Below are 12710 nucleotides of genomic sequence, written 5' to 3' on the forward strand. Positions count from 1 at the left end.
ATCTTTTGTGATATATGCTTTAATTGTGAAATCTTGTTCCATTTAGAGACTCAGGATTAACCCGTAGGATTGGTGAAAAGTGTATGCATAGTAAAGTTAATATTTTACAATGGCATATACTCTCAAAAAGATAGGAAACATTTTATATGATACCTCACAAAGGTATAAAATTTGCTCAGTTATATCATTTGCTAATAATTTTCAGAAAGTAGGTACTAGGTAGTTGAGTCTTTTGTCTTTTGATCACTCTATTGAAAATTTATTACAATTTTGTAAACTATTACATGTTTAATTTTATGAAATAACAAAGTACTATAATCAATATTTCAAGTGTAGGTCAAGAGTGGTTAATTTAAGCTGCTTCTACTGCTTATTTTCTTCCTAATACCACCACTGGTCCATGTTACCTTCACTTACTCTTTTTTTATTGTGGATAGGTTCTTTAAAATTGCAAATGAGACAATTGGAAAAGAAAAGTGGTACAAGGAGTGTTAATGATTCATCTCCAATTCCACCAATTAGCACCTCCTTTTAATGTCATACTCAAACTCTATCACAACAAGGGACGAAAGCTTCTTCACAACCACAAGGACATGAAACTCCACCACAACAAGGGCAAGGGCAACAACCTGAATCTGCACAAGCAGAGGTAAGGAAAAAAAGTTGTTATTCTAATGTTTGGGAACATTTTATTAAGAAGGAAGATGGTAGGGCTTTTTGTAAGTACTATAATGCATCATATGTAGCAACTAGTTATATCTATGGAACCTCTAACTTGAGAAGACATGTGTTCCAACAATGTAAGAAAAAACCCACATAGGTAGGTTGACAAAAAATAAAAGACAATTTGTTTTGGAAGTGATAGTGAGAGTGACCCTAATAAATTTAGTATGAAACTTGTTGATTTTAATCAAGATCAAACTATAATAGCACTTTCAAAGATGATAATTATTGATGAAATTGCCTTTAAGTTTGTTGAAAATGAAGGGTTTAGGAAGTTCATGGAAGATGCTCAACCTAAATTTAAAATTCCTTCTCGTGTCACTACTGCTAGATATTGCATGCATGTGTTTAATGATGAAAAGGAGAAGTTGAAGCATGTGTTGTCTGCAAATAAACAAATGGTTTCACTTACTATGGATACTTTAACGTCAATTCAAAATATGAATTACAAGTGTGTGACAACTCATTACATTGATGAATGGTGGGAGTTGAATAAAAAAAATATTGAAATTTTGTTTGATTTCTGACCACAAAGATGAAACCATAGGGATAACCCTAGAGAATTGTTTAAAAGAATGGGGATTTCAAAAGTTTATTGTGTAACTGTGGATAATGCAAGTGCTAATAACTTGGCTATTTCATATTTAGCTAAAATATTGAGTGTTTGGAATGGACATACTTTGTTGAATGGAGGGTTCATGCATATGCGATGTTTTGCTCATATTTTGAATTTAATTGTTAATGATGGATTGAAAGAAATTGACCTATCCATTAGAAAAATAAGATTTATATGTAAGTTTGTGAAGTCTTCTCCAAGAAGATTTGCAAGTTTTAAGAGGTGTGATGAAGAAGTAAATGTATCCACTAAGGCCATGTTAATACTTGATGTACCAACTAGGTGGAACTCTACTTATTTGATGTTAGATGTTGCTAAAAATATTAGCATGCATTTTATCACTATGAGTATGTTAAGGTTGCATATGTGTTAAATCTCATATCTACTGAAGGGCAAGGATGTTCCAAAGAGTTTGATTGGCAACATGCTCGTGTGTTTTATTAGCTTTTTGAAGACTTTCTATGATGCAACTCTTTCTTTTTTTGGTTCATTGCATGTTACTGCTAACACTTTTTTTAAGAAGCTGGTTAGTATTCAAAAATCACTAAATAAGTGGAGGCATAGTGATGACTTAGTGATACAAAAGATGACAACAAATATGCAGTTAAAGTTTAACAAATATTGAGAAAGTGGTGGAATTAACTACCTTTTGCTTGTTGTTGTTTTTCTTGATCCTCGTTATAAATGTGAGTACATTGAATTTTGTTTTAATTGTATGTATGGTGTTGAGAAGAACATGGACATGATGAAAAAAATTGAAAGACCTAATTCATAAACTGATTCAGCAATATGTACTAGAGCATCCCATTTCTCATTCTAATAATAATTCAGCTAATTCTTGCAAATTGGCTTTAAACATGGACTCACAACATAATGATGACAAAGGTGATAAGGGTGATGATTGGGATGGTGAATTTAGAATGAAAATGAAGAAAAAACAGGGTAAGGTACAACAAAATGAGTTAGATAGGTATTTGGAGGATGATGTTAAAATGACCACACTGAGTTTGACATTTTGAATTGGTGGAAATTAAGAACATCCAAATATTATATTCTTTCCTGTATGGATAGAGATATATTGACTATTCCTGTATCTGCTGCATCATTTAAGTCTACATTGGGATAGAATTCTAGATTCATTTTTTAGTTCCTTGAGTCCGTATTGTTGAAGTTCTCATTTGTGTCCAAAATTGGCTTAGATCTACTAAGCAAAATGTTAATGACTTGCAAGTTGAAATAAATGAAGCGGAAAAGATTGAATCGGGTGTGTAATATCTTATTTCATTTTTTATATTTGTATAAAATATCAATTAATTTTTGTGCTAACTTGGTTGCGCTTAAATTTTTAGAGTTGTTTGGTTTGACTTTAAATATTACGAGTATTACGACTCCAGGTGTTGGGACTACTAGTGTTAGAACTTCTTAAAGTATTACTTTCAGGTACATTATTATTTGTTTCACCTTTTTTCATATTTATTTTTTCTACTATGTTTATAATATTAATGGATCATATTTTGTTCATTTGTTTCAGCAAATCTGGTTGCAACAAATGTAGTTGTAGTAAATCTGTTGCAAGAAATTAGTTTGTAGGAAATGATTGTGTTTCAGAATATTATATTAAATCTCATTGAAGAATATTTTATTTTAATTTATATTTATCTATTTTAGAATATTATGTTGATGGTGCTAAATGAATCAATTTTACTACTTTCAGACAATTGATAATAATGTGTTAATTGTATTGAATATTTGAAATAATCATGATATAAAATAGTAGTTCTAAGAAAAACAAAGACTAAATTTAAATGAGTAATCAGTTAGCCTGAACCGAATCAAACTGTTCATGAATTGATTAGGTTAAAAAAATTTGTGAAAATCAAACCGAACCAATCAAATTTGATTAAATTGAATCTTAAATTTAATCAAAACTGATTCGAACCGACCCGCGAACACCCATATGCACAAGGTATCTAAATCAAATATCTAAATTAAAGGCTCAATCTTGCTTAACACACAATGAGTTCACCAAGCGAGGGAAAAACACACTTCCTATAATCTAACACTAGTAGGATCATGAATATTATTAGAATATATTAATAAATGTAAATTAATATACTTCTACATAAAGATTAATATATTGAATGTGATATAAACATATTATAAGAATGTTAATGAAAAATATGTGATAAAAAATATAAATTTTAATGACTAAAATATACATTGTTCCAAAAAAAAAAAAGACAAAATATACAAATTAGTTGTTTAACATAAACATTGATCTAAATAAGCACAACATCACTATATGTAGAATAATCGATTTTAACAAATAAAAAGGTTTCAATTAATTTTAATAATATTATTAATATTTCCACATAAATTTATTAAAAAATTATCAATAATAATTTTATTATTAATTATTTTTAATATTATTATTAATAATAAATTTGTTATTTATTTAACATGTTTCTATATAAGTATATACTGATATTAATAACAAATCTTTAATAAACATATTTATATTTCCGTAGAAGTATATCAATATACACAAATTAATATTCACTAATGTATAGTATTAATCTCCATAATATTATCATTCAGAAAAAAAATATTCATAATATTATTAGTATTAATTTATTAATAAAATTATCAATACTAATAATATATATAATATTTTTATTTAGTAATAATAAATATACGTGCTTTGTTAGCGTACAAGATTGGGTTATTCAGCGAAAAAAAGAGAGTACACGATTCGGAATTTGATTGCCACCACCTATATTTTGATATTTTTTTCTTTCTATTTTCATATATTATGTCATTGACAAGTCAATATTTACATACTCTACATGCTAAACATTATAGTGTGTTTGAATGGAGCAATTTAATAGGGAAATTTATTTTTTAAGGAATTTAAAATGATTCATGATAAAATAACTTGTTTGGATAGAGTATTTGAAAGAAGATTTAATTTTTGGTATTTTTATGAATAATTTTGATTGACTAAAACAATGAGATTTCAAATTCTCTCAAAAAATATAGAATTTGAATTTTTTTTGGAGATGCTCACTCTAACTCACGTTCTTGTTCGCGACTCTTTCTCGCTCAACACTCACAACTACGGGTGACTAAAGTTTTTACGGTCGATATCGACATAAGTTGTTTTTCTACTGACGTTGACCGAGGTTTTTTCGGTCAGAATTTTTTTGTATGATGTCAACCAAAGCTATTTTGTGCCAATATCAGCTAAGATTTTTTTTAGATGATGTTGGTTAGGGTTATTTTCTCACTGACGTTAGTCATGGGAAATTTTTGCTAATGTCGGCCAAGGATTTTTTTGGTCGTTGTCATCTAGGTTTTTTTAGTTGATGTTGACCAATGATTTTTTTGGTCGACGTTGGCTAGATTTTTCTACTGACATCAGTTACGACTAACTTTTGAGTAGACACCTGTTAGTGTTTTTCAGCTGACGTCAGCTAGGTTTATCTAGCCAACATCAGCCAAAACTATTTTTTTAGCCAATATCGGCTAGGGTTATTTTTTAGCTGATGTTAGCTAGGGTTTTTTTGGTTGATGTCAACTAAATTTTCTTAGTTGACGTTAGTTAGGATTTTTTTTGCTGACATCAACTAGGGTTTTCTGGTTGACATCAGCCAGAGCTATTTCTTAATCACATTAGCTAGGTTTTTTGGTTGATGTTGGCTAAGATTTTTTCTACTAACACCAGCTAGGTATTTTTGACCGACATCGGGCATGACTATTTTTAGTCGACATCGACTAGGTTCTTATAGTCGACATCTACTAGAGTTTTTTCGGCCAACATCGATCAGAGTTATTTTTTAGCTAACATCAGCCAATGTTATTTTATAGCCGATGTTGGGTAGGTTTTTTGTTCGACATTGGTCATGACTATTTTTTAAGCCAACTTTGACTAGGGATTTTTCAGCCGATATCGGATAGGTTCTATTGGTCGGCATCAACCAAACTATTTTTTAGCCAATATTGGGTAGATTTTTTTGTCAACGCATGCTAGGATTGTTTAGGCCGACGTTGGCTAAAAATAGCCTTGGTCAATGTCGTTCGGAAAGATCCTAGCCGGTGTCAGCTAAACAAACCCTAACTGACATTGGTAAAAAAAACTAGCCAATATCGGCTGAAAAATAGACTCAACCAACGTTAGTAAAAAAATAGCTTCGACTGACGTCGGCTGACAAATATTCTCGGCATACTTTGACAAAAAAAAACCTATTTGATGTCGACCAAAAAATAGTCTTGGTTGATGTCGGTTTAAAAACATCGCTGGTTGTGGTCAGACAAAACAACCCTAATTAAAATTATCAATATTTTGTATTTATAAATTATTAAAATTTGAAAATATTTTTTAATTAATATTTCAAAATTAGATTGTATTTATTTTCTATAAAATTTAATATTAAAATTTCATCTATTTAAAATATAAAATTGGAATTTTGCATATGGAGAAAATTGAATTGCCCCATCCAAATAAAAAATTCAAAATGAAAGAAATTTGAATTGATTTATCCAAACAAAACATTTAAAAAATGAAAGAAATTAAAATAAAAACAATTCAAATTCTAGACATTTTAAATTATTTGAAATTTTAAAATTTGTGATCCAAACCCAAGATTAATGTTAGACCATCTTTTGTGTAAGTAGAGTTCGTTAAATATTTAATAAAAAATCCACGAATGAACTAAAATCATATGATTGGTTATGTGCAATTAAAACTTGGTGAGTAAATTTCCACAATTATATATGAAAAAAGTACAGTTAAAATTATTTATTTTATTTTATTAACTTCACATTCTTATTAATTTTTAAATATAACATATTTTAACATAAATAAGAAAAAGTTAAAGTATATTAAAATAATTGAAAAGGATAACATAAAAAATTAAAAAAGAATAGGTTTATAACTTACAAGACAATAAATATACTATCTTTCCTCGAAGGATAGTATAGTAAACTTCCGTAGACCGTAGTTATACTTTTATTTAGATGTCCCCTCTCTCTTTCCCGGTAGTAGTTATTCCATCCCAGTATAAATAGTAAAAACCCACCCACTTCCTTCTTCTCTCCGTATCCCATCTCTCGCGCTCTCTTCTTTCAACTTATTACTTCTCTCGAGTCTCGCGTCTTCTTCTTCAAAGAGAAGAGAGAGAGAGAGAGAGAGAGAGAGAGAGAGAGAGAGAGATTTTCAGAGAGATTTTCACTTTTTGATACGAGCGCATGCTCCCTCTCACCCTAACCACCTAAAACTTAGTTGAAAGTTAAAACCTCCACCTTTGCCGCCGCACAATGACGGTGTTCTCCGCCAAGCAGGTGTTCCCGGTGGACTACGAGGAGACCGAAGTGTCACAGCGCCTCCTCGAAGCCTCCCACTCCGGCGATCTCTCCCTGGCATTCCGCTGCATTGTCGATCCCTCCGTCGACGTCAACTTCGCCGGCGCCGTCACGCTCAAGATCGCCTCCACCGACCTCCTCCTCCTCCCGGAGTCCCCCAGCCAAGTCCGCCTCGACTTCCAGGAATTCATCTCCGACGTCTCGCCGCTCTTCCTCGCCGTCCACGCCGCCCACGCCGCCCTCGTCAGAAAGTTACTGGTAATTAACAATGCCGCGCCGTAGCTCGTTTCGCAATCCGTGCGCTTTCGAATTTAACTGAGGAATGCTAGTGACACTCTCTTTCTAACACTCTCAATGATTAAACAAGCAGTAATGATTTTTAACAAATTTTAACCAATCACATAGACAAGGGTTAGAAAAAGTGTTGCTAGCGTTTCTCTTCTTTAACTGCTTTTGTCAAAATTTTTTTTCCCGTTTTCTCTGATTCCGAGTGCTTCCATTTCATTTCGTGTTTCGATTTCAACGATTCAACTGCGCTTCGTCCTTTTTCATTGTTTTTTTTTTTTCTAAAAAGAAAAGAAAAATGTGCAGATTCTTTGATTTTGAAGTTTGAACCGTCAATTTCAACTTGTGAGATCACTGTGTTTGTATTTTGTAATTCGAGTTTTAACTGTTCCTAAATTGAATTTCGAGTTCAAAATCAAAATGTCTTTCCCTCTGTTATTTTAATTAAAAAAAGAAAAAAAGAAACTCCTCGCGCTGTTCATTTTTGAAACGGAAGTGGATTTCGTCTGGGAGAAGGAAAAAGTAGTATTAAAATAGTAACGTTGATTTTGAATTTTTGAAACCCGTTCGCGTTTTCATTGTTGGTCCCCACTTCACTTTTCTCCAATGTTGCCACTGTATACAACTATTCTACCATCATATCTGTCCATTTCCCCTTGTTATTCTTCCTGAATCTAAATCTAAATCTAAAGAGAGACAGAGAAATACTCGAGCGTCAAGCATGTATCCAAAACGATGCACAGTTTTGGGGTTTTTTGGAAGCGACAAAGAAAATGAATATTGCGATTCGTAAGGCTTTTAAATCATTCTAAGCTGGCGATGAAATGACACGTTCCATTTTATTCCAGAGGAAAAATATTTCAGTGTCTGTCATTTTTTTTCTCTTTTAATTTTAACCTTTTCTTTCGTAATAACACTTGTATGCCACTCAGAAACAGGATCTGCATAGAAGGAAGAAAAATATAGTACCGTAGAAAAAATAGTTTATCCCCTAATTTTTACGACATAATAAAAAACTCTTGAGAACACTACATGAATACATGCTTATTTTCATAATTATATTTTTTTCTTTTCTTTTTTTTGTGTATTTTTGGTAGCAAGCTTGTCTTGCACTCTTTTGTCTGTGTGCCCCATACTGTCCCCGACCATTGGACATTGCAATTTACGCATGATACTTCCCTCCCTCATGAGGCCCCATCCACACAATTTTTTTATTGCCTTTTTTTTTGTTGATTGATTTTATTCAAATTCGAATGTTGAGCTAATTCATAACAGGATTAGTTACTGCAAAATTAATGAAAAATGATTAAATGTGGAAGGCACTGTGTCGCAAGTGCATTCAAAATTCCTGATTTCTTACTAATATTCCTACCGTCTAATCTCTGTGTTGTAATATTCCTACCGTCCTACCTTACCTTCCAACACCTTGAACTTAAGTGAAGAAATAAAATAAATACTTGTGGAGATTTTGTCAGGGCGATTTAGTTTATTTTAAAGAAACAATAATTTTTTTAATGTTTTTAAAACAATTTTAAAATTAAACAGTTATATCTTTTTTACTACAACAGATATTTCTTAAGAACAGTCTAATTAAACATGCTAACAAATATTGAATGTTTTTTATCTTCAATTGTAGAGTGTGGGAGCTGATGTAAACCAGAGGCTCTTCAGAGGCTTTGCAACAACTGCAGCAGTGAGGGAGGGTCACTTTAATATTCTTGAAATCTTACTTAAAGCAGGGGCATCACAACCAGCATGTGAAGAAGCTCTTATAGAGGCAAGTTGCCATGGTCAAGCAGGGTGTTTAGAATTGCTCATGAGCTCTGATTTCATCCGACCTCATGTTGCTGTACATGCTCTTGTCACTGCAAGCTGCAGGGGGTTTGTTGATGTGGTTGAGACGCTCATAAAGGTGCTTGTTATGCTCTGCTGCAGCATAGTTCTAGAGATTCCATAATTTGACCCCAGAACATAGATTAGTACTATAGTAGCATTTGCAATTGTTTGATCAGTACTATACTAAGCATTAAGAAGATAGGACATCTCTAGCCCCTACAATGAGGTTCTTTTAAACCCAAAGGTCCTTGACTTTATCATGAACATCTTTTGTTATGCATGATTGCTGCGCTGATACCTAGTTTGGATTCTATCTTCCACAATCTGATAATGTTCTCCCTCCTGCTCTCTCTACATTCAGAAAACTTTCATGTATTTTCCATGCTTGTTAGTTTTTCATGAAACTTCCTCAAAGATTTCACCTGTCTGTCCTTTTGCAAGAGTAAACTTCTACGATAAAATTACCTATTCCCTGAGTTCAACTGACAGATTCATACCTAATTTCTAAGTGGAGTGCAAACTTAGTATTTAACTGCCAGTCTCTAAAACCTATGCTTGTACTCAATTTTTTACTGTACTTTTTAGTTATGGTTAATACTTGATTGAATATGCTAAACTTGGGGTTTATTTTATCCAATGGCAGTGTGGTGTGGATTCAAGTGCAACAGACCGGGTGCTTTTACAGTCACTTAAGCCTTCTCTCCACATAAATGTGGATTGTACTGCACTTGTTGCTGCTGTAATTCATAGGCAGGTTCCCGTTGTTGATTTGCTATTGCAGGTAATCTTTACCATTGCCCCTTTCAAACTTTTGATTATTGTTACAATTTGGTTTAGTGCATGAGAATATTTCATATCTCTGCCCAGTCCTAGTTTTTGCACCCTGTCTTATTCAAAATAATTTGCATAAAGCTATAATGAATTATGTGAGAAGCCATTTGACTTTATGGCATGAAATACTTTGTTAATGCCGAAGATTATGTTCATCAGATCAAAGGTAGTAGCAACCACTTTTAATGATATTGAACAGCTTTCTGCAGTTGCACAACTATTTGCAAATAAAATAAAGCAAAATTAGATTTTCATGGTTATATTTTTAGCGTTTGATCGGTTTATTCTGCTGATAGTGACATATTGCATTATTGGCTTTACCTTTTGACTTTCAAGATTTAATTGTCAATGTGAAATGAACCTCACTAAGACTTTTCTTACAAATGAACTACAGAATGGTGTGAGGTTAGACTTTGAGGTGAGGCTTGGAGCATGGTCATGGGACACTTCTACTGGTGAAGAGCTTCGTGTTGGTGCTGGGCTGGGAGAACCTTATGGCATAACCTGGTGTGCAGTCGAGTATTTTGAAAAAAGTGGTGCTATTCTACGCTTGCTCCTGCAACATGCCTCCTCCAAACCTCACAGTGGAAGGACCCTTCTACATCATGCCATACTCTGTGGCAATGTTGAGGCTGTCAAGGTGCTCTTAGAATGTGGTGCGGATGTGGAATCCCCAGTTAAAACTACCAGCAAGACTCGTTTCCTTCCTATACACATGGCATCTCGGATAGGCTTACCAACAATTATTCAATGCCTTATTGATTTTGGTTGTGATTTGAACTCCACAACAGACTCTGGTGACTCAGCTTTGATGATCTGTGCAAAATATAAACAAGAAGAGTGTCTCAAAGTACTGACAAGGGCTGGTGCTGATTTTGGCTTGGTGAATATTGCTGGTCAATCTGCAAGTTCAATCGCTAAGTCGGACAATTGGTCACTTGGTTTTCAACAAGCAGTGTTGGATACAATCAGAAGAGGCAAGATACCCAAATCCAGCAATGCTACTACTTTTTCGCCTTTAATATTTGTAGCTCAAGCTGGAGATACTGAGGCATTGAAAATTGTCATTGAATCGGGAGCATTTGATGTTGACTATCAAGATGACAGTGGTTTCTCTGCAGTTATGCATGCTGCTTCAAAGGGCCATGTGGATTCTTTTCGATTGCTGGTATATGCTGGAGCTGATGTAAAGTTGTGCAATAAATCTGGTGAAACAGCAATAACCCTATCTGAAATGAATCTGAACTGTGATTTATTCGAAAAGGTCATGCTTGAGTTTGAGCTTGAAAAGGGCAATATCAATGCTGGTGGATTCTATGCTTTACATCGTGCAGCTCGTCGTGGTGACTTGGATGCTGTTACATTGCTCACCAGCAAAGGTTATGATGTCAATGCCCCTGATGGAGAGGACTACACTCCCCTCATGTTAGCAGCAAGGGAAGGCCATGCATCCATTTGCGAGCTTCTAATTTCATATGGTGCCCATTGTAATGCCAAAAACGCTCGAGGGGAAACTGCACTTTTACTCGCAAGGAAAGTCACAGGAGGGAAAAGCGATGCAGAGGCTGTTATACTAAATGAACTTGCTCGTAAATTGGTATTAGGTGGTGCCTATGTTCTGAAGCACACCAAAGGTGGTAAGGGCTCTCCCCATGGGAAACAAATGCAAATGTTGGGATCTGCCGGTGTGCTGTGTTGGGGGAAGTCAAGCCGGAGAAATGTGGTTTGCTGTGAGGCAGAGTTAGGGCCAAGCTCAACATTACGCAGAAATAGGTACAAGAAAGGTGATGCAGAAGAACCTGGAATGTTTAGGGTGCTTACTAGCAAGAGCAGGGAAGTGCATTTTGTATGTGATGGGGGGTTAGAAGTTGCTGAGCTTTGGGTTAGGGGTATTAAACTTGTAACCAAAGAGGCTATTTTTCATAAGCAGAGATCGGTCTAAGTAGTAGTGTCAGTGTTGATATGGTAGGACATAATAGGTGTTTGGAGTAGTACTTCATCTCGAAGTATATTTAGCTGCTTTTTATTGTAAAGATTTTGATCTCTCAATGGTTGTACATCCTTTTTTGGAGGTTAGGGAAACTGAAAACTGAAAGCAGTGTCGCATCTCGTGTACCGGTAGGTCTCTGGATAAAATCATGGGTGATAATGGTTTGGTTATTTAAATAATCATAACCATAATTAATGGATAACTAGATTATAAGTAGTTATAATAGATAATTAATAGGAACTACAACTATGATTATTAAACTTTCGAGTTAATTCGATAACTCTTACGAGTTTATGAGTTTACTTATCCTCAGTTTTTAGTAAATTTTGGATAGATTCTATAAGCTCTAAGTAAATTCGGTAAATTCTCGAGTTTACCACCGAGTCAACAAGTCAACAAAATTAGACCAAAATGTAAGTCATTTTGGATTTTTTTGTTTATTTAGTGTTCAACATAACTTCATTTAGTGTGTTATTTTCAAATAAAAAAATTATCACCTTTAATAACATCAAATCCTTGTTTTTTAATAACATCAAATCCGCGATGAGAATGATCTATCACTATTATAACTTCTGTAAGTTATTATCTAGTAGTGATGCATTATTAGACTTGATTATTTAAGTATTGTGAAATTTATGATTTACTATTCTCCTTTATTATATTGTTGAAATGTTTAATTAGTATGCTATTTATAAATATTTTGTTATTATTTTTATATGAAGTGAATTCTTGTGAGTTTAAGAGTTGAGTCCACGAGTCGAGTCTATGAAACTCTCAAGAGTTTACTTAAACTCTCGAGTTTGATACTAGAACTATAACTAGTTTGGTTCGTGTATTGTTTTTATATCCCGATTATATAACTGTTTATGAATATAATTAGTTATGTAACAAATTATATCTAAAATTGATTATAGATAAATAAAAATAAATTATTTTAAATAATTATTTTCATAAAATTGATTATTTATAACAATATATAAAGGTATGTAACATTTTGGTATAATAGGAATATAACATTTTTGACACACACTTTCTCACTTAATTTTCACGGTTATCCCTAATTAGAAC

General features: G+C 33.2%; 1 protein-coding gene across 1 annotated transcript; it reads left to right on the forward strand.

Annotated features, from left to right (window-relative positions):
• Positions 1-6423: 6423 nt before the first annotated feature.
• On the forward strand, positions 6424-11747 carry LOC114399046 (ankyrin-3-like). Its single transcript, XM_028361144.1, has 4 exons — positions 6424-6958; positions 8622-8897; positions 9465-9602; positions 10047-11747. The coding sequence occupies exons 1-4, from the start codon at positions 6656-6658 to the stop codon at positions 11592-11594; spliced, it is 2265 nt and encodes a 754-aa protein (XP_028216945.1). The 5' UTR covers positions 6424-6655; the 3' UTR covers positions 11595-11747.
• Positions 11748-12710: the final 963 nt, after the last annotated feature.

This window comes from Glycine soja, chromosome 19 (genome assembly GCF_004193775.1).
Source record: "Glycine soja cultivar W05 chromosome 19, ASM419377v2, whole genome shotgun sequence".
Lineage (NCBI taxonomy): Eukaryota > Viridiplantae > Streptophyta > Magnoliopsida > Fabales > Fabaceae > Glycine > Glycine soja.

What these genes read in the sequence shown, in the direction of transcription:
- LOC114399046 (XM_028361144.1), top strand. Translation starts at nt 6,656, where the DNA reads ATGACGGTGTTCTCCGCCAAGCAGGTGTTCCCGGTGGACTACGAGGAG. An exon ending in CCCTCGTCAGAAAGTTACTG is followed by an intron (nt 6,959 to 8,621) that starts GTAATTAACAAT and finishes CTTCAATTGTAG; the next exon opens with AGTGTGGGAGCTGATGTAAA. An exon ending in TTGTTGATTTGCTATTGCAG is followed by an intron (nt 9,603 to 10,046) that starts GTAATCTTTACC and finishes AATGAACTACAG; the next exon opens with AATGGTGTGAGGTTAGACTT.